Source organism: Coenobita brevimanus, chromosome 85 (genome assembly GCF_032717465.1).
Source record: "Coenobita brevimanus isolate Jiangsu-jjx chromosome 85, ASM3271746v2, whole genome shotgun sequence".
In the NCBI taxonomy this organism is placed as follows: domain Eukaryota; kingdom Metazoa; phylum Arthropoda; class Malacostraca; order Decapoda; family Coenobitidae; genus Coenobita; species Coenobita brevimanus.
Window position 1 is genome coordinate 6036255 of NC_137038.1, and position 26696 is coordinate 6062950.

General features: G+C 40.6%; 1 protein-coding gene across 1 annotated transcript in view; it reads left to right on the plus strand.

The window, feature by feature from the left end:
- The window catches only part of E(bx) (nucleosome-remodeling factor subunit NURF301 E(bx)), a 126104-nt gene that overhangs the window by 24706 nt on the left and 74702 nt on the right, over positions 1-26696 (plus strand). The window contains exons 6-12 of the mRNA XM_080280600.1: positions 1706-2084; positions 7040-7219; positions 7988-8219; positions 10786-10915; positions 11656-11968; positions 13705-13901; positions 18666-19935. Coding sequence (XP_080136726.1) covers positions 1706-2084; positions 7040-7219; positions 7988-8219; positions 10786-10915; positions 11656-11968; positions 13705-13901; positions 18666-19935 — 2701 coding nt within the window. The remainder of the gene's footprint in view (positions 1-1705; positions 2085-7039; positions 7220-7987; positions 8220-10785; positions 10916-11655; positions 11969-13704; positions 13902-18665; positions 19936-26696) is intronic.

The window sequence follows — 26696 nt, forward strand, 5'->3', positions numbered from 1 at the left end:
TTCCAATGACTATTTTCCTCTGATGTGATCTCTCCATCACTATCCTGGGCCGACAACGCACGAACATGTCATTTGTTGGCCAACTGATTCCGGGTTGATGATGTGGTGGTGCAACATTTGTTGGAGCAATTTTTCGTGACTCAAATACATGGCACAACAATTTGGTGAACACAGGCAACACAGCTTCATTTCATTGGAACTCAACCCTGTCCATGAAACGAGGTAGATCTTAAAACTATCAACCTCCACAAGCATTTCACCTCCCGTCTGGATCCTGGAATTCACAGTTTCTTGTCAATACTCTGCCCTGCTGCATGCCAAAATATATTGTGTCATATTCTTTCCTTTGACATACAACTGTCATATTTTTCTTCATTTACTTTCACTTTTCTTTGTGCAAACTTACCAGTCTCATTCACTATCTTCCACGTAGTACAATACTCCCCTGCCAACATTGGGGGTTAGGTTCCTGAAAACCACCGTAGTTGGTGAAGTTAACTTTACATGGGAAAAATAGGATTTGGGAAACCTTGGTCAAAGGTAAAAGGGGTATAACATGAAAAATATGTACTATTTTTCTGGTATTTATTGCACAGTATTGCACTGTACCAAATGTAATCATAAACAAGTAATAGTATGGTAGAAAGTGGTTTACTGTACAACTTTCAAATTACAAAAGTTATCAGCTGGCTAGAATACCATGCTGTTGGAAGGCTGGGGACCACTCTCAGCTGAGTTGGATGATGGATTGATGGAGCCAGTAACATGTCCAATCCATGCTTGAATTGTAGGCTCCTTCCCATGAAGTGATCTGTGTCAGTGAAGAAAGACTTGGCTATGAGTAATCTGTTGAAAAGATAAGCAAGAGTCATTTTGTTACTGTCCTCGCTGTTGTCCTCGTCATCATCCTCATCCTCACTGGACTTAACTTTTAGGGCCCATGATGACAACAGGATAAGTGATTAACTGAGAGAGAGAGAGATACTGCAACAATACACCCACTTGGTCTGTCCCCAGTGACAACACAGACTGATGAACTGTAAGGCATGAAAGCTGCTAGCATGGGAGAACATTGCTGCCACCTGGTGGTGGCAGCCGATACAAACCATGTGTACGTGAACCAAGACTCTGCAGTAGGTGATTTGATACACAAATAGGCAATTGTGTATCAGTGAATTCTGTGGTTGGTGAACCCTGTGGTTGGAGGGGGATTATTGTACTTGCATTCAGCCATCAAAACAACATTATCAGCATAAAGACAGGTTGCAAAACTCAATTCACTGTTATTTAACTTCAGCTTTGCACATATACTTACTGTCCTCACTTTCATATCTGATTACTCCATCCATACACAGATAGTTCTTGATTTACAACCATTTCGCACTTAAAATGAAGGCCCCATAGAGCCTTCACAAGTACTTTCAAGTTGTAACCAACAGCAGTCATAGTGTTCATTTGGCTTATTACTCAGTGTAGAGTTACCCTGAAATAGAGTACCACTGCACTGAGTGAAGGAGGGGGAAAGGGGGAGGCTGAGGATGAGATGGAGGGATGGAGTGGAGAGGTATATGAGAGAGGGGTGTGTGAGTTGGGGGAAGAGCAGTGAAATGGCAGGGGACAGGGTGACATTTGTAGCCACCCCTTATGGGATTAACGCATCTGGCAATAGATAGATAGATGGGTTTCTTTTGCCTTCACCCACCAGATTAAAGAGGAGGTGAAAGGAGAAGAAGAGATGGAAAAATGTGAGGAAAAACCTGAGACAGCAGGCGAAAATGACATCAAAACAGAGGAAGGCACGACATCAACCCTTGACCCAGTGACGGGAGTCTTAACAGAAAAGGAGATCAAGGAGCCAGAGGTAAAGGAAGAGCCAGAAGTCAAGAATGAACAGAAGAGCAGAGAAGGTGGAATTAAGACCCGCACCAAGACTGGATCACTTGTGCCAAAGCAGTTTGCTGTTGATGATCTGCGCCGTCGACTACCTGTTAATGATGAGGCTAAGGATGATGTCAAGAGGCAGACAGATGAAGCATCGGTGCAGCAGATGACTCGCAGTAAATTGGCTCAGCTGCAGAGTAACGGTAAGTGCCTGGTGGGTAGGATAATGGATTGTGTTTGAAGTGGCTTTGGAGGTTTCGTAACACCACTTCCTGGGTGATTTATTGTGAATATCACAGTCTTACATTCTCTTTTCTGTTATGTTTATTTTTTAATATTGGCATAGTATGCATTGATAATATATAAGGGATGGAGCCAGGATTCTGAGGGTTTGCATGGTGAGTTAACATGAGTGTGGCTCGTTCAATTAGGCAAACTTTGGTTAATATCTCTCTTTCAAGCTTGTCTGTCTTACTGGATCCTACTTCTCCCCACCATGGAGTGGGAAAGGTCTGGATGATGGTGGTGATGTATTGAACTTTAATGTGCAATATAAATTGTAAAGGAAAATATGTATGGGAAAGAAGTAGGAAGGAAGAGAGAGGTGAAAAGATTAGTAAGAGAGAGTAAGAAGAGAGTGGATTAGGAACTTGGAAGGAATTTGAGTGTAAAGTGGAGGGACTGTAAGAAAATGTTCTGGAAAGAGGTAGAGTTAGACAGGGTGGCAGTGATGTTGGTCGGGGAGTGAAAGATAAAAATGGTAGATTACTAGTGGTGAGCAGATTGAGAGAACATTTTAAGGAATTGTTGAACATAGAGAATGAAAGTAATGCGAGTATAAGTGGCTGGGAGAAGGAGGGAGATGAGAAGACAGGAAGAAATCAGTAGGATGGGAGTTGTGGATGCAGTGAAGAAAATCAAAATGGGGAAAGCCCCAGGAATTGATGGTGTGTGTGGTGAAATATTGAAGCATGGGGGAGAGATAGTAGTAGAATGGATGTGGAAGATGTGCAGATTGGCCTGGGAGGAATGTAGAGTCCGAGAGGATTGGAAGTCAGGTATATTTATTCCCATGTACAAAGGAGAAGGGGAAAAAGAAGTGTGTGGTAATCATAGGGGCATTTGTCTACTTAGTGTAATAGGAAAAGTATATGGCAGGATACTTATTGACAGAGTCAGGGAAATAGCATAGGAATTAGTTGGAGAAGAACAGGGTGGTTTTAGGAAGAGAAGAGGTTGTGTAGATCAGATATTCATTCTTAGATCTTTAGTGGAAAAGTTTCTAAGAGAAGGGAAAGAAGTTGTATGCGGCCTTCATGGATTTGGAAAAAGCATATGACAGGGTGGATAGACAAGGATTGTGGAAAGTATTAAGAATCTGTAGAGTAGATGGGAAGTTGTTGAATGCTGTGAAGAGTATGTATGCAGGTGCTAAGACTTCAGTGCATGTGGATAGTGAACTGAGTGAATTTTTCTCTTTGAAGGTTGGATTGAAACAGGGATGTGTCATGTCTCTATGGTTGTTCAGTCTGTACATGGATGGGGTTATAAAAGAGATACAAGGTAGGGCAGTGGATGTTGTAGTGGCCCTAATGAGAGAGGGCAGTGTTTGGAAACTCCCTGTACTATTGTTTGCAGATGATACTGCGTTGTTAAGTGAAGACGAAGGGGAGCTGCAGGGCTTGGTGGATGAGTTTGGGAGAGTGTGTAAGAAACGAAATCTAAAAGTGAATGTAGGGAAGAGTAAAGTTATGGTTTTCAAGAGAAGTGAAGTCAGTGAATGTACAGTGAGATTGGATGATGAGGAAATGGAAAATGTGAGTACGTTTAAGTACTTGGGTAGTGTGAGGAGTAAGGATGGAAGTTTGGAGGGTGAAGTGCTTGAAAGGTTACAGCAAGAAAGAAAGGTTGCTGGTTCCTTGAAAGCAGTGATAAGAAACAGGGAAGTGAGCATGGAAGTGAAAAAGTTATTACATGACAGTATTGTGATACCAACTTTAACGTACGGAAGTGAAGCTTGGACCTTGTTGGAGGGACACAAGTCAAGTGTGAGAGCAGTGGAAATGAGTTATTTGAGAGGAGCATGTGGAGTCACATGGAGAGACAGACTGACAAATGAGGATGTGAAGGAGTGTTGTGGTGTGGATGTGGATGTGGTAGGTAGCGTTAGGAGAAACACACTGAGGTAGTTTGGCCATGTGGAGAGGATGGAGAGTGAGAGACTGACTAAGAGAGTATATGTGAGTGAGGTGGAGGGGGAGAGAGGGAGAGAGAGGCCAAGGATGAGATGGAGGGATGGAGTGGAGAGGTACATGAGAGAGGGGGGTGTGAGCTGGGAGCCAGGCAGTGAAATGGCGGCGTGGAGGCAGTTTGATTGTGGCCACCCTGTATGGGATTGAGGATTCTGGCAATAGATAGATAGATAGAAGAAGGTCTGGATGATGATGGTGATGTATAGAACTTTAATGTGCAAAATAAATTGTGAAGGAAAATACGTGATCTTCCAAGCCACTTGGAATATGACCATATGATAAGCAGTACCGTATGTGGGATGTGATTTTAATGTAGTTATTATTCAAGAGAAAGGCCATACCATTTAATCACACACCCTATCCAGTTACATGCAGTCCGTAGTTTAAACAAGGAATGATTTGTAAAATACCACAGCTTTGTACATATTGTTGTATCTTGTTGGTAGCAGTGGAGCTTCAGTAGATAGTTTTTCTTTAATATATGTTGTAGCAAAAAGGATATTGACCCTTTGGCTACCGCCGGCGATTTTGGCACAGCCCCCTTTGACAGGCATTTTTACACCCAAAAATGAAAATACTTTACCGGTGTTTTTGATTGGTGTCATAAGTTTATGTATACATAAAGTTTTTGTATCTAGCATTAGAGCTGCTTAAAAGTTGAAAATTTTGTCAAAATTGATTTTTTTAATTAACTAAAATTGCATTTTTAAAAATTCATTAAAAATATTAATATTAGAGTATATGGTCTAATTCATAGTTAAGGCAGCAAATTATCCATGCTTTCATGTGTTACAGCTACAAAAGTATACTGCCAAGGTTTCTATGGAAAATAATGATTTGATTTTTCAAAAAATAAAATGATGACCTGGCAAATCTAAACAAGACTATAATTGTAGTGGAATCACATTCTGTCATGTTCCTTGAAATACAGAAATTATCTATGCTTTATTGTGTTACACCTACAAAAGTATACTGCCAGAGTTTCCATGGAAAATAATGATGTGATATTCCAAAAAATTAAATGATGACTTCCTGGCAGATCTAAACAATCAAAAATATAATTGTAATGGGATCAAACTCTATCATGCTCCTTGAAAAATAATGTAACTACAGTTTATCTACTCTATCTAACATTAACAGACCCTCTTGTACACCTGAGTGTGATATATCTTGAAACAAGGGATGAGGCACAATGCAGGCTTATTGATACATTCGTTGCAAAAGTATGAAGTTTGCTTTCTTTTACATTGTCCCTTACTATTCAGCTTACATTTTGAGGGCTCAGTACTGCACACACAGCAGTTTGGCTTATGTTTTTTGTTTTCAAATTTGGAAACAAAATGCTTAGCCAATTTATCCAGTCTTCCGATTCCTGGGGCATCATCACAGTGGTTTACCTCCAGTCACACTTGACAGACGTGTATGACGGGAAAAACACCGCTCTTCCCATGCTAGACGTACACCTAAAAACAATCTTTTCACAGTAACATCATCACCCACGTTTATCACCCACAGTACACTTTTTTTTTTTTTTTAAATAATAAACTCAGTCAGAATGAGCTACAATAATTTGCATATATATACCTGTATACCTCCAATAGATAGATTGTACTTGAAAAACGGAGAGACAACAATAATGGATAGAAACACCTGATCAGATCCCGGCAGAAAACATTCATATTTTGTATATTGGTGCATTATTCTGGCATTGCGTCTATATTGACAGTTAGCTATATGCTGTGATCTTGATATTATTTAGATAACTAGCATAAATCATACCTGAAGAAGGCTAGAAAAAGGGTCCAAGGCAGAAGAACTCAAGCGTGTGGGTGGTCAGCCATGAGTCAAGGCAGGTTGGGTGGTTACGTGACAGGTGTTGCCACCTGATGCTGGTGGCAGCTAGAGCAACTAGCTTCACGGCCACACTCACGTGAGAGTGGTAGATTAATGTCATGTAGGTTAATGAAAATAATTGTGAATGTGGACTACAGTCGAGTCAAGGCATGTGAGTCCCCCCCCCCACCTCGACCATACATGTGCAGTGTAGCCAAAGGGTTAAAAAAAAAAAAAAAGGATTCATATAGCAAGGACTGCCTGTATTAATGGGTATGTGTAGATTATTTAATGTGTGCAGCACGTGAACTGGTATTAGTTTATTTATTTTTGCGCCACTTTTTAGTGAGGCAATTGTGAAACTTATGCAATAATCTGAAATGTTTGGAGATCACATCTCCAGGTTTTGAAAGTCATTGTTCACTTTCATATTATTTATTGCTATTAGTATCATAATTGATTTACGCAACTGTAATTCAGTATTACTTTCTGATTACTCATGTATTACTTACTTTTGTATAGAAAATTTTTAACAAAGCAATGTACTAATGTAGGTGGTATATCTTTTTTAGCAACTAGCACAAGAATACTGGCTTGTATTTACAGTATTAATTGCTTGTACATGTACAAACGGTACATGTGTGCCAGCTTGTATTAATCGATTTTTTTTTATTATTCCATCTGTCTTCTTCTGTCTTTCTTTCCATCCTTCTTTCCTCTTCCTTCTGTCTATGGATGACTTTACATTGAGTTACAAATCAAATGGTTTACTGTACACCAGGAAACCATTTGCTTCATTGAGTGGGAACCACATAACCAAATTATGGCGCCTGGTGGTTTAGTGGGTAATTAAGGCGCTCCGGTCGGATTGAGTCTGCAGGTTTATATCCAAGGGGTGGTTGGGGTTTACTGCTCACAAAATGCCACTCAGGGATGAGTGAGGCTGGTCGCTTATCTTAAATGTCAGGACCAACTTGCTTATCCCCGGGCTCCTACGCTCCTCATGGGGCAACACAGAATTAGATGATGATGAATGAATGAAAATTATATACTTATTTATTTTTAATGAGCAGCGCAAGTGTACCGGCTTGGTTGTGATGGGAAGTACAAGAGTTATGTGAATCAGTACTCGTCGAGTCCCCTGGCCTTGAACAAGCTACAGCACAATGAGGAGCGGGATAAGCGTCGACATCTCTCTCATAAATTTAGCCTCACCCCTTCTGCAGAATTCAAGTGGAACGGGGTTGTTTATGGTGAGCGATCCTTTCTCTTCTTCCAGTTCTTCTCTGCTGTTCTCACCCTTTTCCTTCCCTTAGGTATCCTTGCTTCCATTTTCCTTCACTGAGGATTTTCTGAATCTTTCTTCCGCTCTTTACATGTATTGAATGATGCTATTTGTTTATTTTATATTATGAGTGATATAAGTACAGTATGTGTGCACAAGGTAACTAGGAAATAATAATTTTATTAGTAATTCTTTTAGATAAACTTGCCACATCTCTTAAAACACATTGTAATGAAGTGTTTGAAGTGTTAATGGTAGCCCCTTACTCTGTTTCTGAAGCCCTTTAAAACTGATTTACATATTTTACTCCCCTCAGTTTTTTACTGATATGCATAGCACCATTTTCAGTAATGTATGTCATAGCCTCAACTCAGTAATGACATTCCTCGCTTCCTTGACACACCATGAGATTAAACCTCAACCTCACTTCTGTGTGAAACTAATTGTGTCTGTTTTATCACAAATGGGCTTTGTAGGTAGCAATGGAACTATATATGGTAATATTTGAATGGTTACTCTGCCTTTAAAAGATGAAAAGTACTTAATAAAATGTAGTGTGTAATGAGGACTGCACTATACAGTACATTTATTTAATCAGCTTTAGAGTGAATGGTCTTTATATAATTGTTCACTGTTATTTTTACAGGCAACATGGAAACATTGTAATGTGCATGATCAGCATACAACTTGGAGTTCATAGCAATTAATGATTCACTTTACTGCTTTACTGTCATAGGCAACATGGAGTCGTTAATCTCAACACTACGGCACACCATCCTGTCGCTTGAGCAAAACATTTCCGTGCATTTGTTCCACCCCCACTGGGTCCATGTACGCAAACTGTGGAATAGCGCTGTTATGGCAGCCACGGAGCCTCGTCAGTTCTCCAAGGCACTGCTGTGGCTTGTGGCGTGCATCAAACCCGTCATATTTAATTCCGTCTGGCATGACTCCTTGGGCCATGTCAGGTGAGTGGGATAATGTTTGAGAGAGAGAGGATTTTATATATAGCTGCCTGACAAGTTAGGTTTCTGTTTCTTACTTTTTTTTTTCATGGTACAGTTTTAATTTTTTAGTTTGGTGATAATTACATATATGTGTCTTGTTGTATCATTGTATTACACTGTGCACTTAAAATGGTCAAATCTTCATCTTGAATGCTAAGTGGTAGCATGAGATTAACATTAGAGTATGGTGTTAGTTACAAAAAGAAAAGTTTTATGAATGGGATGTAGAGCTTTGTTATTTATCTTGCTCAGCCATTGAATCACAGGAAATAAGCTAGAAGAACATGAAAATCTCTGCCAAATTAAAATTAACTTACTATGACCACAAGGAATGCCCATAGCTTGTATACTCCTCCATTTAACCCTCCTTGGGTACACCTGGGTCTGACAGACCTGGACAGTTTTTTCGATGCTATAGATCAGTAACTTACAGATGCCTGGGATCCCTGTCCTTCTTAATAGCTTCCTAATTTCTTGTGCCCATGCAGGGTGTAGGGGGGTTAATTTGTGTGTCTCTATGTTTTTACAATACTGGTATATCACTGAGAATTGCATGTCGTGTCTATGAGACCCAGGTTTACCTGAGGAGGAGGGGAGAATTTTTCACTATGAATTTGCAAGTTGTTTTTATGTTATGTGGGATCCATTATGTCCATTAGGAAGATCCTCCATCCCTCAAGTTGTGACACAAGTGCTAGGCTCATGGTGTTCTTTGTTTTCGTGTATGGCAACTAGGAAAAAAAAAAATGTTTGGTCTAGTGTTTTTTTCAAAATTTAAAATATGTGGAGTTCAGTGAATTAAAACTTATTCACATAGTTTTGTAACTGATTAGACCTAGTACATTGTAGGATATGCTGAAATTCATTATATAAAACATGTGTGACACTACAACATTTTTTAAAAGCTGGGTCTGACAGACCCAGGTGTACGGTACCTAAGTTGTAAGCGAAACTGTAGGTGTACCTGAGGAGGATTAAAGGGTCTTTCTTGCACTTTCACCTTCGCACTTTGCATAGTACATTTTACATTTCTTGCTTGTGTTGTGTATGGCTTTTTAACCCCGTAAATCTGGAGGATGCCCTTGTTAGATTATTTTTGCTGACACCAGACAATTTTACTCAACTTTGGAAAGGCCTCTTGTATTGAAGAGGTTTATTAAGACAGTATCTAACCCTTCCTGTTCGAAAATTCTATCCTAAGCCAAATGTAATTGTCGGGATGGCAGTAATCAAATGAAAAAGACATCCTCAGGCTTAGCAGGTTACTATTGGTATAGGTTGCAAAAGTAAGAGAATATATATGTACTGTATACTGTACAGGCATAAGTTGGTAAGGAAGAGGTTGTATTCAGCATCCTTAGCTGATGAGAATATTTGATCGTAACAGAAGATTCTTCGAGCTTATCTGTCATTACATGCCTGTTACAGTTTATCATGTATTTCTTCAGCAACTAACAATAAATTTTTCGATCTTTTTTCCACATGTAATGGAAGGTCATACTTATATGATAGCATCATTTTCTTTGCCTTCATACTACTTTTTCGTCAGTTTATTGCTCACGTAATGCCACTCAGGGATGAGTATGGCTGGCCACTCTCATCTTAATGTCAGGACCAACCTGCATAGGCCCGGGCTACTACGCTCCTCATGGGGCAATGTAGGATTGGGTGATGATGATGATGATAAACCCCAACCATCCTTTGGATATAAACCTTCACCGGCACAATCCGACTGGAGCGCCGTAATTATCCACTAAACCACCAGGCGCCAATATTTGGTTTTATGGTTACCACCCAGTGTAGTAAATGGTTTCCTGGTGTACAGGAAACCATTTGGCTTGTCACTCAGTGTAGAATCACCCACAGGCAGAAGTTGGGGTTTATTCTCACATAATACCACTCAGGGATGAGTGAGGCTGGTCACTCATGTTATATGTCAGGACCAACGTGCCAAGCATTAGGCTTCTATGCACTTCATGGGGCAACACTGGATTAGGTGATGGGTGGATGGATGAATAACCTCTTGATCGAGATTGCTCACTCTAGTAACAACATAGCCAGATTTGCATTTATGTCTACTTCATTGAATCTTTCAAAATCATTATCTTTTGCAATTCCTTCATCTCTGCTTCCTCCAAGCCCTCTAGATGGGGTGGTGATATCTGCATATTGGAAAATACTGTATATTTCACAATCGAAACAGTAACACATTAAGACCACCTGGCCAAAAGAGTTGTAAACAAAGCCAAATTACTGCTTCCCCTCAATTCCTGGAAAAATATAAGTATACTTGGCTGTTAAATTATCCTTCTACCAATCAATTTACCAATCATTTAAGAGGATATCTGACCCACTCGGTCCTTTTAGAGCAGGCGCAGATAGGTTATAAACTGCAGTAATTGGGAGAGCGACATCTACTGCATCCGCGCGGCATGTGTGTGTGTGTGTGTGTGTGTGTGTCCCTCTATATTCTTTGCAATTGTAAATATTGCAAGCATTATAACATTAATCATCCTTCTGGTGTCAGATTCAACCGTGTGACAGCACTAGAGCGTGAGGAGAAGAAGAAGCAAGAGAAGAGGGACAAGAAGGAAACAGACCAAGAGGAGCCCAGACCAGTGACCATGATAAAGTACACACTAGGACTCAAGCACCAGGTGGGTTTGGGAGTGTGATTTTAAACTCAGCTGAGTTGCTGGTGAAGATGTGGGAGAGGAGGAGAAGAGGCTGAGGGTTGGAAATACTGTGAGTAGAATAGGAGGCAGAGTTTGATATGTGGGAGATGAGTAGAAGAGGAGGTTGTTGTTATTATTAGCCCTGGTTTGTCTAGCTGAGCAGACCTGTTGATCTCAGGTAAACAACCACTTCTTTGGGGCCGTCTAATGGGTATAGTACAAGATGTACACTGTACTGAACTGGCAAACCCTTGTGGTAGACAGTAACTTGCCAGGATTGTACCAGGGTCCTTCCCCATGGCAAGGTGTAAGAGTTGAAACTGTTGGAAAGGAATAGGGGGTGAAAGAGCTGAAAATGTGAGAGAGTAATAGAAGGAGGAGGAAAACTTTGAAATGAGGGAGACTAGAAGAAGGGGAAGAATTGGATATATGGGAAAGGAATAGAAGAGAAGGAAGAGCCAAATGTATGGGAAAGAAGTAGAAGAGGAGGAAGAGCTGGATATATGGTAGATGAAGGAAAGATTTCATTGACCACTATTAAAAACCATGATTCACTAGTTCTTGGGTTATTGTGGAGTAAATGTTTACCCTATTTATATATTTGTTATGAAATTAGTCTAAAATATTACTCTTACATATGTTACTGTATGAAAAGCAGTGTTCTCAGATCGTGTTATTTAGAGTGAATGCCCAACTCTTACTCCGTATTTATTTCTGTGTAGGTGTGGAAGCTGAAAGGTGAAGAGTACAGAGTTCATGGGATGTGGGGATGGCAGTGGCTGTCATCCCACCGGCGGGCACCCCACATTCCCATGGGCACAGTGGGGCTGCGGGCAGGAGGAGATAAATACATGGTACCAATCATGGGGCCTGGTGGCTTGAAAAGTCTATCACTCAACCCAGGAATGTACAGACAACTAGCTGCTAAGACACCCTCACTGCGGCCCAGCCTCCTTTCACCCAACCAGCGGAGAGAGTTGGAACAGTTGTCAGGAGAAACGGAGAAGAAGAATGAAATTATCATCGCTAGTGCCAGTAAGACACTATGCACTTATTGAATTTACTCATAGCTATCCATTTTATATAATGGTTTTATGTTTAAGATTCTGTTTGTGTATTGAATGGTGGTCTTGTGATTAGGGTACTAGCCAGTGACAACTTCCTCGTGTACTGTTGTTTTTCAAGTTTAGCATTTTTTGTACCATAAATAACCTTGCTAAATTTAAAGTATCCAAATGGATTTCCAAGTCGGTCTGGTTTTTGCTTTATTCCCCGTTTTGTGAACATTTTCCCTTTATTAATAAAACCAGAGTCAACTAACAAAAAAAAACAGGTATAATGCGATAATGGTAAGGTAAAATACTGCAGGATAAATAAGACAGCACTTACATGAGACACAGAAATCATGCACTTGGGTGAATGGTGGGTTGACACTTGTCATCACTTACCATGATCTTGAGATGTGGCAAGAGCAGTATCCATGTGTGTGTGATTGTCTGAATATTTATTTTTCTAACTGTTCTTATTGTTCACTCAGGAGCTCCAGTAAGTTTTAATTTCACAGGTTTTCATTCCATGCTTGATGTACATTGGAATTAAAGAACTAACCAGAACTATTGCCAGACGCCTCAATCCCGTTTGGGGTGGCCACAAACAAATCGCTTCCAAGTCACCCTGTCCCCCGCCATTTCACTGCCCCGCTCCCAACTCACACCCCCCTCTCTCATATACCTCTCCACCCCATCCCTCCATCTCATCCCTTGTATTACCAGAACTACTGAGTATATAAAAGAACACGAAAACAAAGGGATAAATGTTCACACAATCACATCCACCATTCACCCAGCCGCATCACCTCTGTCGCACGAAAGTGCTGTCTTATTGATTGTGCAGTGTTTTAGGTTACTGTTATTTCACTCTGATCTTTCCTTTATTTGCTAAACTATATTTTGTGCTCTTGTTTTTGTTTGTTCTTCACTGTTAGTGGTTTTAGTCATGCAGGTGGGTCTCCTCCACACCCCTACCACTCAGCCTGCCATATCCAGGGTTCGTACTAGCAATATTATGGTCATGAAAAGTTCATCCAAACATCCAACTGCCTTAAAAAAAAAAAAAAAAAAAAAAAAAAAAAAAGGCACCACCTGCTCCTGTGGTGCAGCCTAGTAAGATGTCGCTGTGAGCTTTTCAAAGTGGTGACCTGTGAGCGACGTTGCCTGGTGTCGCAAACATCCACTACTCGAACTTGCGAAGTTTAAACTAAAATGTGTTATCATTGATGATGTGTAGTGATTATATGTAGGCATGAAGCATAATTTGACTAAATTTTATCATGTGAAACTTAACAAACAGCTGTATATGAGCTCAGTCTCCAGGTGAGTAGATTTTTTAGAGTGATGAATTGCCATGAGAGAGAGTAAGTAGGTCATATACAGTTAAACCTACCGACCTTCATTAGCTTTGTCTCACGCACTACGTCCTATGGGAATAGCTGTTGCCACGTATGAAAGATTTTACCAGACTTCCTTTATATTGTCACAAATTCAAGTCCTTGTTGTAAGTTACCCTTTTGGACATCCTCTTTTGGTAATGTCCTCAGTGAATTAAGGATATATTAACACTACATGTTTCATTGCTGTCTGTAAATATACGGTAATACATTAGTTTCCAGTTTTCCAATATAAATTGTATGTTAAATGTTGTGATGTTTTAGGATACATGTCATGTGTATAATGATGACTGCATGTAATACTTCATTGTACTTGCATCTTTAGCTGGGCAGCAGAAGGTGGAGGTGGGGACGGTAAACTTGGAGGAACACTTTGAGGACGGGTTGATCAACGTGTCGCGAGCCCTCACCTCCCGGTCTCGCTTCCTATACCCTAAGGTGGCTAAGGCAGCGGCACTGGATGGACTACTCGCACGCCGCCTGGCCTTACGCACACAGGAAGAAAAAGATCTGGCTAATAAGGTGGGCTCAGGGGAAGTGGTCTAAGCTGGGTTCTCTATCATTTTCTAGCCTACAGTCATTATCCTGACTTTCTTTTTCCTTTGTGCCTTAGCCATTATCCCTCTCTAAAAATTATCAGAGTTGGGGGATTACTTTACAGTGTGATTCTAGTGACTGAAAAAGTTTGCAAGAAGGAAAAAAAGAGGGAGATTTTCAAAATACTGTAATTGTTTGTGCAAATGGACTGATTGCACTCCCCCCTAAAAGCACAATAACTTCAGGTTCTCTTTTGTAATAGAATGAATATCATTGAGTTAGAATCAAACAACAGCCATGCAGTAAAGCAGGGGCCAGCTCATTGCTGGGTGACATCCTTTTAATCACATCTGCCCAAGGTGAGTTACATGGCATTGTCATTATGTTCTTTTCCTCTTATTAAAGTATAGTATTATGGACTGGTATTGTGCACAGTCTGGTGAGGCTCTGCTTCACTATTATCTTTGTAATTTTTTGTAGAGAGGTGGCCATCATTCCCAATGGGTCCAGGTTCAGATCTTTGACTGGGGTAGGGAATAGTTTAAGGATTTGAATATTGTTAAGGCAGGCATCACTAATCTGCCATAAGAGCTGCTGACATGCTGTAAAAACACCCCTGCGAATACTGATACACCAGTCCTGTATGATACAGCCCTAGCTTGTATTCAGTATAGATGGTGGGTACTAGCGCCGAAGTGGTGACGTACAGGTGAAGTATGTAGGAGGACTGCTGAGCCACAGTGTACTGAGCCTGTGTCCGGAGTTTGGGAGGGGGAAACCTAACTTTTACTACAGGATTTGCATAAAGTTACTTGATGTAGGTACGTGATCTTTTAATCGGCAGACTTGGGACCTGAGTGTTTCCGGTTTCTGGGACTTTCCAGTTTTCCTTGAATGAGCCTAAACTTCGGTATGGCAGCACCAAATGTTCCTAGTAATTCAATACAGTAAACTCTCAGTTATGGAGCGTAACTCAGCTTAGCCTTTTGCTGAACAATATGAAATGCTGGATATTGCATAGTACCCCCAGTCGGCACAATATTCGACGTCGAGCTGGATATTGCTTTACTGTCCGTCTCTACCTTCTATCCTAAAAACTTTCCCATGAGTAAAAGATGAAAATTAACCATAGAATACAATAAAATAATGATATGGTACAGCAATACAGAGCCAGTTGGTTACTGTTTTTGAGCCGGTTGGTACACCTCGATGCTGGATATTACATAGAATTCCTGGATACTTTCCATACTGGCATTGGATACTGCATAAATTTGCTGGATATTGTTTTAATAGAGCAAAGCAGCAGTGCCGGATATTGTGTTGGGCCGGATATTGTGATGACTGATAATTGAGAGTTTACTGTACTGGCAGTTGTAATTCAGTGGTCTCATTGATAAAGCTTCAGTCACTTTTACAATTAGATAACTAATGTATTACTGTAACAATGTATTATATCTTCCAAAATTTTCAGTAAGTTTCACTAACCGTATGTAAGTGGTGCAGTCATTATGCATCGTATTATTTTCCGTAGTAACGTCATTTTCCATTACAGTATTATCATTACCATATATATTTACAGCAGTGGTAGTGAAAACTATAAAAAGTATTGAATACTGTGTATTTTATTTATTAAATTCCTTTGGAAACGAGTCAATTAAGTGGCAGTGTATAGCTAATCGGCGCTGCTCACACCACTTGTTTCACCATCCTCTGCCTGGCTAGTGTGACGAATTACTGAATTGGCACGTTTAATTGGAAAGTTTCAAAATTTTTATTGTCATATAGGTTCATACACACCTGATTATCTGAAATTTGGTTTTAAAAAATTGTGCTTAACCCTTGTATTACCATTTGACGCAGGCTGCGTCCTACTGCAAGCGAGTACTCAGGACACGGGCCTCGGCACCCAAGGCCACATGCTGAGAGACCCCCCCCCGTCACCATGCCATTCTCACGCACTTGGTAGTTCATAAACAATTTATCCTCACCCTTATTTATGCTTCGATAATCATAATTTTTTTTCACGGTAATCCTGAATAAATGTACTTGCTTAAAGTTGTGTAAAAAGATCAGCCGAATGCAAATTATGCCTTAATTTATTTATTTTTTTTTTTACTTCAGTTTTCTCATAGAAATATAACTTTTATGGTAAATGTTACTGAGAAAAATTTATCAGGAATTTATTTGGCTACAGTTTGGTGTATAAAGGAATACTGTAGGTCAGTTAGAGGTGATTTTACAGAACGCGAAAGGAAATTATCTTACGCTCGAGCATGACTTGTAGCACACTGACTGGGACAGTGGGGCGACACTGGGTGCTGTGTGGATTAAGCACGATGGAAGGATACATGGGGGACACAAGTAGTGCTTTGTTCTCACCCAGAAATGGATGCAAAATCATTCTGTAATTTTAAAAAACAGGCCATTTCGTTCGACGCAACTGGCGTCGAATGGTAACGAGCGGGTGATATGTGCACAGACACAGCCTGTGTCAGATGGTAATGAGTGGGTGAAATTTGCACCACACCCATTAAATACGAAAGGGTTAATTTAACCATTAACAAAAATTCAGGATTCAGAGTGAAAGCTTGCCAAAGTTAGTGGAAGTGTTTTGCCTGTAGCATGCAGCTTGCCTGACAGATTCCTGTTTTGCATAAATACTTATTTAAAATGCAGATACTGTATATTTATTTGATCTTCAAATCAGACTTAATGCCAGATAGAAATCTGTCAAGGGGTGTTGGCGATCTGAATAGGAAACATCTGCCAACTTTAGCAGGTTTTTGTTCTAAATCCTTTTATATATATACAGTATATATATATAATAATAAATTAAGCACAAGTTTTTTTTCACCTGATTTCAGATAATTAGCTGTGTATGAATATATGGTGATAAAATACTATAAATTGAAAGTGCCAATTCGATAAATGACCTGCGATTCGATAATTAGTTGTACTGCTGGCCACCAATGTGGCCAAGTTGTGCGCCCTCCATCGTCATGTAGCCACATCACTCATCCCAACACAATTCCAGTCTAATAAAGTAACAGGCACAACACTACTAGGCAATAATTTTCTTCATGTAATCAGAAAATGAAAGAGAGAATGAGAAATGAAAATGATTGGGAGAATAGGAACAAGTGAATATCACATCCATCACTTAATGCTTTCACAGAGGCACTTGTCAGATTTCTTTCATATCTCCACTTTTTGTCATTATGGAGTGTTTTAGGCATGGTGAACTAATAAATATTGATGAGATATGCAGTGCTACGGATGGGCAGACAAGCAGCATCGTGACTCAGGCCTTGACTGAGGGAGCAGGAGGGAATGACTAAGGAAGTGGCTGAGTGGGAGGGAACAGAGAAGTCTCCCAGTTACTGTGTGAATTGGACAGGAAACATCACAGTGCCACCAAAGCAGAGTGGCAGATATAGGAACTGCGAAAATCACGGAATTTTAAATTTTTCCTTCAAATTTGTGTATTTTTGTTGTTTACATGAGCAAATGGATGGTTTTCAGTGAGATTCAGTTTTTTGCTTTCTGGTTAAGAGATCATGTACGTGTATTAGTTTTCACACCATTTTATCACAGTTGCTATAACTGAATGATAACTTTGAACATAGGACTGAATTATTACATCATCATTGTAAGTTCTGAATTGTTTGCTCATTCTTCAGCTTGATTTCCATTGTCTTCACATCTCGGGTAAAGCATTGAGAACAGAGACCTTTGGCTGATGTTGTAGCCCGTGGCTAATCTGGATGTGAACCTAGTGAACTGAAGGCTAAATGTAGTTTCCTTTTTCCTTCAGTCCATTACCTTCCTCTCAAGGGACAGTGAGGGAATTGAGGGATGCTTGTATAACCAGTAATTGTCTTGTAGGTAGCAAGAATATAATAAATATAGTCTGTATAATAAATGATGATGGATGGATGGATTTAGGCAGAGTGTTCAGAAGTCATATAAGAAGAATTTACTCAGTAAATTCTTGTGTGGTGATGATTTGTGGATCCTACCCACCCCATTTATTTGTGTGGGGGCACTCATGATCCACTTGATGTAGTGCTGCTTTGGGTGTCTGCCCTTTCCTCTTTTTCTTCTTTCTTCTTCTGTCTTTCCTTCATTCTTTCCTCTTCCTTCTACCTACGGGTGACTTTACACTCCCTCTTCTGTCTTTCTTTCCTTCATTCTCTCCTCTTCCTTCTGCCTGTGGGTGACTTTACACTCCCTTTTCTTTCCTTCATTCTTGTCTCATCCTTCTCCCTACGGATGACTTTGCACTCCCTGTTCTGTCTTTCTTTCCTTCACTCTTTCCTCTTCCTTCTGCCTATGGGTGACTCTACACTGAGTGACAAGCCAAATGGTTTCCTGGACACCAGGAAACCATTTACTATATTGGGTGGTAATCATATAATCAGATTATGGTGCCTGGTGGGTTAGTGGATAATTAAGGTGCTCCAGTCGGAGTAAGCCAGTGCAGGTTTAAATCCAAGGAGTGGTTGGGGTTTAATCCTCACGTAATGCCACTCAGGGATGAGTGAGGCTTGTCACTTTCATCTTAAATGTCAGGACCAACATGCCTAGCCCTGCGCTCCTACGCTCCTCATGGGGCAACGTAGGATTGGATGATAGATGAATGGATGGAGTAGGTGCCAAATGGTAATTAGTATGAAGTGCTAATATAGAATTACTATTGTGCTGTAAATTGTGCCCATATTAAATTACCTTGTATTATTTCCACCGCAGAAGTGCCCTGGTTCAGACTGGCGAAAGACTGAAGAGGAAGAAGATGAAATCGATGTTGAAAATGATGATTCTGACGCCACACTTAGTGATCATTCAGACCACCGCCCTCCTATAGATGAGATACCGGATTCCCAACGCTCCACCATACACAAACAACGGCCGGCAGGGAATCTTTTAAAAGAGATTCGCACTCTAAAGGCAAAATATGAAGCTCTAGATGACACGGATAGTCAGTATGCTTGTTACTCAGCCATTTGTCAGAGTGGTAATCGATGTCAGTGTTACTCTCCTCTCTGTCTTCTCAAAAACCGTACAAGAGAAAAGCTTGTGAACAGTGTAAAAAACTACCGAATAGTGACCAGCAAACCTGCTCCCTTTGATGAGGTTGGGGCCCACAGTCCAGTTAGATTGACAGATGCCACGGAAAGTGAAAAAAGTGAATCTGTGAGTGATAATGTGGGTAATAGTGCATCATCTAGTAGTGTATCCTCAAGTAGTGCTTCAGGGAGTGGTGCGTCCAATAGTGGTGTAAATGGACAGAACACTAATACTGCCAGTGCCTCGGCAGACTCAAGCCAAATCAAACCAGAGAGTGGCACAGACTCGAATGATGGCCGGTCGTCCAGAGCTAGTAGTGAGATTAAGATAAGAATGGATGAGGACCTGGATGAGACTAGCCAGGGCTCAGTGGAAAATAAATATGGCTTGAAAAACGACCGGACTCAAAGCTCCGAGTCCACCTCTGGCAAAGTGTACCTGAAAAAACTATCAAACGAGACTAAACGTAGCGGTCGAAAACTTCAGTACCGTGTGCCCCAGTTTACTACCTTCAGGATTGGGAAAAAGAAGGATGGTAAGGAGACAAGGCCCACAAGTATCCTGGTCCTACCCTCTTACGAATTGCGGACATTGGCGCGAAAGGGTGGCAGATATTATGTAGCAGGGTTTAACCACAATGCAAAAGCGAACAATGTGGTGTGGCCTTACCCTTGCTCAAGGCCTGTTTTTAAAACAACTTGGATGTACCGCACAGCCAACATGCCTACCTTGAATGCAGCCTCAATGCAGCTTCGTATCCTATGGGTCTGTTTGCGGTGGGACGACATGCAAGAGAAGGGCCCAGGGGATGGCCGTAAGCAGATCACAACCGACATGGAGATTATACAAACAGAAATTCTGAAACGTAAACATGCAGGACGGTTCCTAGAGAAGACCACCTACCTCCGCCGCAAAGTCATCATCCCTTTTGATGTTCCTAAGCCTGTCAGAGGTGAGAATCTTCTTATATTAGCAGTTTAAGGAAATTCAGTGATATATTGAAGTAGGCTAATGTTAGTGTGAACTGTTAGTGATATGCAGGTGTTGAAATAGATATTAGAGTGGGCTGTTTGTGATATACTGAGGTGGTGGTTAGTGTGAACGCTTTCTTGTCTGACCCTTCACTGCACATCCTAACTGCTTAACCTCTTCAATCCAGTGCTGGATTGTATATCTTTCACTTGTTTATTCCAGGTGATATTATTCAGTACAAGAAAGCCCTATTGATCTGCAGGGGTTAGATACTGTATATCATCATCATCATTATAGTCTTCATTAAATTCATCAGTCTTAGAGGTCTGAATAAAATTGTATAGAGACAACAGGAATAAGACATAAACGGCATTATTGGGTTAAAGGGTATTGAACAGTGTTATGTTATGGTTCCTTTATTGATTAACAACTTCACAGTACCGTAAACTGGGGTGAATTCAGACGATTTTTTCCTTTTTTTGTGCCATGGAATCTAGTTTTTAATTCAGTCCAAGGTCTTAAGTATTGTACGTGGGGCTGGTCCACAAGGGTATCGAATCATAGCAGTAAGAAATTTAAAATGTTTCATGTATAATAATAGCAAATATAGTAATGCGTGTCCGAAAATGTTCTCACACTCTGGTTAATTCGGACTATCTATCTGTCTATTGCCAGACGCCTCAATCCCGTTTGGGGTGGCCACAAACAAATCGCTTCCAAGTCGCCCTGTCCCCCGCCATTTCACTGCCCTGCTCCCAACTCACACACCCCTCTCTCATATACCTCTCCACCCCATCCCTCCATCTCATCCTCGGCCTCCCCATCCCTCTTCCCCCCTCCACCTCACTCACATACACTCTCTTCATCAGTCTTTCACCCTCCATCCTCTCCACATGGCCAAACCACCTCAGTGTGTTCCTCATAACGCTTCCAATCACATCCACATCAACACCACAACGCTCCTTTATATCCTCATTCGTCAGCCTGTCTCTCCATGTGACTCCACAGGCTCCTCTTAAATAACTCATTTCCACTGCTCTCACTCTTGACTTGTGGCCTTCCAACAACGTCCAAGCTTCACTTCCGTACGTTAGAGTTGGTATCACAATACTGTCATGTAGTAACTTTTTCACTTCCATGCTCACTTCCCTGTTTCTTATCACTGCTTTCAAAGAACCAGCAACCTTTCTTCCCTGCTGTACCCTTTCAAGCACTTCACCCTCCAAACTCCATCCTTACTCATCACACTACCCAAGTACTTAAACGTACACACTGTGTAAATTCATACATAAATAGAAAATGAATGCACATAACTACCCTGGGTTCCCAGTTTAGTCTCGGCTGTATGTAGGTCCATTTTGGACTTTCTGGGTCTTTTTAAAAAATGTTCTTTAGTACAAAAATAATGCCACTCACTGACAAAATAAGCTATTGACTGTAATGAGATATGAACACAACAGCAATGTTATTTTTTTCCATGGTTTAAATAAAACATATTAGAACACATGTAGATAATATAAATCTAGCAACAAACCTTAGTACTGTATAAACTTAACAAATAATTTCTGACTAATATTTTCGTTTTTGGAAGACTAATGGAAAATTAGTTAAAGGTGATATTTAACATGATTATTTGGCTTTACCAATTTTTTGCTTGCCTTTTTCACTATGATAAGGACCTTGATCTCCATCAGTTCATTTCTTAAATGTTCGAGTCATTGCTTAAACAGGTAGTATCATAAAAGCTCAAGAGTATGCCTGTAAATGACACATATGAACCCAGTTACACACAATATCCACATCTGGCAAATTACAGGCAATTGTAAGTTGTAAAAAGTGTTATTTTTTCGTTTATACTCCCCCGTCCGAATTCACCCCAGTGTCTGAAGTGTCTCCAATTTGCATTAAAATTTAAAAAAATTCATTAAATTCCCAGTTAAGAGATTAATTAAAAAGATACCTGTAACGCCACTTACTTTGCACTTTCACATAACGCATGAAAGTACCAGTACATGTGGGCACCGAAGATTAACCTGCATCTATTCATTAACATTTCTGCCAAAGAAAGTTTCCCAATGTTATGAATTTTATTCTTTTTACATGTGTTTGCTTTTTAATATATATTTGGTATGTGTCATGTGATATATTAAATATCTTAATACACAAAAGTACAGTAAAGAACTACAAACAGTTGGGTGCAAACAGATTTCTAATATGTTTATTCATTAATTATTAATTAATTTGAATAACTTTTTATTGCAATAATATCTGAATTCGCCCTGAGTCCGAAGTCTGCCAAGTTTATGGTAAGTTATGTATTAGTGGAAGCAAGCTAAATGTCCAATTACAGTACTGTACTGTGTGTGTGTACTGTGAGGAGGAAGGATACACCATGATATTTAGGGAGGAAGGAGATGCAGGACACAGTGTGTGCTGGGGATTGTCCAAAAAATGTTGTATATGATGGCATACCAGTATTAATGCATGACATGTTAACCAGTGCCAGCTGAATATTTTTGTATGTTATAAGCATGTGTAAGGGCAAATGGGCAACTAAACGAATGGTTCATGATTGGTGCGGGCATGCGACAAGGTTGTGTGATGTCCCAATGGTTGTTCAGTATACAGTATACCTGTATATACAGTATATGGATGAGGTGATGAGAGAAGTAAAAACACAAGTAATGGAGAGGGGGATGGCATGGGTAATGAATGGTGATGGATGGAATATCTCAAATTTGTTGTATGCTGATGATGTGTTACTACTTGCAAATACCAGACAAGAACTTGGTAGACTGGCGCAGAGTTTTGCGGATGTCTGTGAGTGTTATGCCTTGAGAGTAAATGTAGAAATGAGGAAAGTGATGGTTATTGAAAAAGAAAGTGACACCCAATGTGATGTTACAGTAAATGGAGAGAGAATGGAATTGGTGAGAGAGTTCAAATACCTGGGTACGGTGATAGAAGAGAGAGGAAAATGTGCAAAAGAAGTGGAAAGTAGAGTGACACAATGAAGAAAAGTACAGTGGAGTCGCCTAATTCGTGTATCTCTAAGCCATGGATTTGTAGTACCGGGTAGTAGTAGTAGTAGTTGTTCTCTAGGCAGTCTGGCCGAACAGCCCCAAGTCCTTAACCCCTACACCGCGGGCATGTTTACCGATGTTTTGCGTGTGCCGCGGAGTTATTCGGGCTCCGACAGACTCTCAAAAAATATTTGCCAAAAATCAGTTATTAGTCCTAGAATATTAAAATTATATATGCTTATGGCACATACCTTCAGCTTTCTCCTGGAATATTTGTTGAGCCTTCGTCAGTTACCGTAGGACTTGTGGAGACCTCTGAAGTTGGGTAACGAAGTCTCCAATTTACACTTCCCGACAACCCGTAATATGATTACCACAGCCAGATATTAACACTATAAACACTACTCCATGATTTTCAAGTAGTTTGGGATCCATACTCCAAAAAAAAAACCCACTGTGAAAGCAATGAAAATTATGAGCGCGTCTGACCGCCGCACTTGCGCTAGTTCGCTCTTGGTACTCTGTCATTTATTATTCATAAAACCCCTCACACTTTATATTTCTATTACTATATAACACTTATATATATCTACAGTCTTTATCCATAAGTTACCTTCAGTAGTATTAGTTTATTGTCACTGTAGGGATTCAATTTCTTTCAGTAAAATATGTAGCATTCACTTTCTCGTCCTGTATACTAGCATTGAGAGTGAATGTCACTTTCATCTTCACTGTCATAACTCATAGTATTCAGACATGCTAGAGTGAAACTTTCACTTTCATTACTCCTAGGGTATATACTCGTATTCTTATAATACTGCTCATTTACATTTCTATTTACGTTCTCTATTTTATTTACGTTATTTACATTTCTATTTTATTTACACTGTGTTATGCACTGTCACTTGAAGTAACTTATAAAACTATTTTCCATTGTTCACGTGTATTTACATTCATTACTTTCACTTGCTGTTTACACATTATTTACACATTATTTACAATTCCACTTGCACTGTTTTACTCAATAGAAAGATCGTAGTCACTCTTTTATCAATTGTCAGCCCTTTACCTCTTTCCACACGAGGTTTAGTAGGGGGTAAAGGTCACAGGGCCCTTTGCATGGGGGAGAAAAAGGCCCTGAAGTCAGCAAGAGGAACTGACGTGTACCTCCTCTTCGGAAGATGAGAGAGAACTGATAAAGGAGGGCCAGCCCGGGTTGAGGCCTACTTAGGGGATATTCAGTACTACCAACGTAGCTCTTGAAACAGCTATGTATTTCACTGAAATGATTGGCAGGAAATCTAGACAATACATTATAAATTAGGTAGTTCCAGGTGAATGTAAATATCACTTAGGCTTCTCCCTTCCCTCCTTATATGTATATTTATTACGAAAATAGATTATATGGCATATTTCAAGGGGAAAAAAACAGCGAAAATTAGCGAACGAGTGCACGTGAGGTGTTGTCAGGTGATAATTAGCCAATTCCAGGTGTATGGCACTCTCACTTACCTTATTTCTTCCTTGTATATATTATTTGGTATAAGAATAGGGCATAGGGCTTATTTCAATGGATGAAATCAGTGAAAAATTCCAAGGAAGATTTACTTTGCGTAGCACGGCCGGGCAGGCGAGAGGACAGGGTAATGGGGGGGGGGGTAGGGAGGGTAGTCAAGAACGGGGAGAAATGGCTAAATTGTCAACAATGGATGGGAGTACAGATGAGATTAGGAGTGCTGACTAGTGTTGGACATTGGCAGTACTGATAGATGATACAAGCCCCCACTTGGAAGCCTGGGTGAATTCAAAATAACACAGAATCACAAAAGCGACGCCCCGCGGTATGATCCCTTGCTCCCAAGCGTCACGAAAGTGACGTCCCGCGGTTAAGGGGTTAAGGAATGCTACGACCGAGACCGGGCTTTCTCACAGAGCTCTGAAGGAGTGTATGTTGTTGTTGTTGCCGCAGGTGATTGTGTGCAATGCAGTCTTCCATAATGTGCTTTATAGTATGGGGTGCTGTGTTGCATCCTGGACAGGCATTAGCAACGGAGTCATATGTGGTAATTTGCCCAACCAGCCCCTATTTTTTTTTTTTATTCCTCGAAGAAAATAAAAAATGCGGTTCCTAGGTTCCAAAATGGCTCATTTCCGAGGAGATTTATAATATCCAGGCGCCTGTGATGTATTCCGCGGCTGCTATCCGGTCACAGACAACCTAGACCCAGCACCCAATCACTGCCCGGCCCTGGTGGCATGTGCGCACACTACAGCTGCTGTGTTTTGTTTACCTCCTCTCCCACCAGCCACCAAGTACGTGTGTTTCCCGTGAGTTCTGAGCGCTACCTGGCCTTTTTTTTTTTGTCGAGGTTACCTCTCCCTGGGCTCTGTTATGGATGGCCCCAACCTGCCAAGGTGACGTTCGTCCCAGCTGGGGTCCAAGAAGAAGGCTCCTTTCAGTTAAATACATGCATTGAATATTTCTAAGATTGTCTGTTTGTGTTTTCTGTTGGCTAGTTAGGTGTAGGTAGGGTGCTGTAAGAGGGGTCCACGAGGGCCCAGACTAAAGTATTCTTTTTTCCCATTGGCTCTCAACATTGTAAACCGTGGATTTCGTAATCCACGGGTAGGCACCAGTCTCTAATTGCCGTGGATTAGGCAGCTCCACTGTAGCTGGTGCAATGAAGTCCTTGATAAGAAACAGAGGCTTGAGTGTTGCAGCTGCACGAGGCTTACATGAAGGAGTGTTAGTGCCAACTTTAACATATGAATGTGAGACTTTGGTGTGGCATGAAAATGAAGAGTCAAGAGTGAGAGCAGTGGAGATGGAACTGCTGAGGAATGTATGTGAGTACAGAGAGCGCATGGAATATGAAATAATGTGATTCATCAAAGATGTGGAGTGGGGAAGTTTGTGGATACCAGAATCGAAGAGAGTGTACTGAGATGGTATGTTCATGTGGAGAGAATGGATAACAATAGAATGGTGAAAAAGGTATATCTGACCGAATTTGAAGGAGGGAGGAGGCAAGGTAGGCCAAGGAGAAGGTGGAGGGATATGGTGGATAAGTGTGTGAGGAAGAGGTTTGGAAGTCAGTGAGGCAAAGGGACTGACAAGTGATCGAGATGGCTGGATGAATATTGTGAGGAAAAGTGCACGATCAGGGATTTGGCACCCCTTTTTAACGTGACAGCATTTGGATTGACTCTGTCAGATACGTTTATTTGAAGCTACAGTAGGTGACGAATGTTTTTGGCATATCAGATTGAGCCAGGATTCCGGGGGCTTAAATGGTGAGTGAATGGAAGCATGCCCCATTGGATTAGTCAAATTTGGGCTATCTGGACGTCACTGCTCCTCACCCTACCCAGGGTGGGAAAGGAGGTGTGGATGATGATGATGATGATGATGATGATGATGATGATGATGATGATGAAGCATCAGTAAATGAATAAAGCATGTAGAGGAATAAAGGGGTTATGGTACCTCACATACTTGGTTGCAGCTTCACAGGATAAGTCAGTAATTTAACTAGCAAGTTAAAAATGGTAACTACAGGGATTGTATTGTGCATTTCCATACATAATTCAACCATCCATTCTAATTCTTTGACAGTTCCTTAGTTTCCGCACCTTGTATGCCGGTACCTCTTATTCTCACACACTTAAGCCATATGTAGGCTGTATGAATGCAGAACAGAAGAACAGTTGATTATTT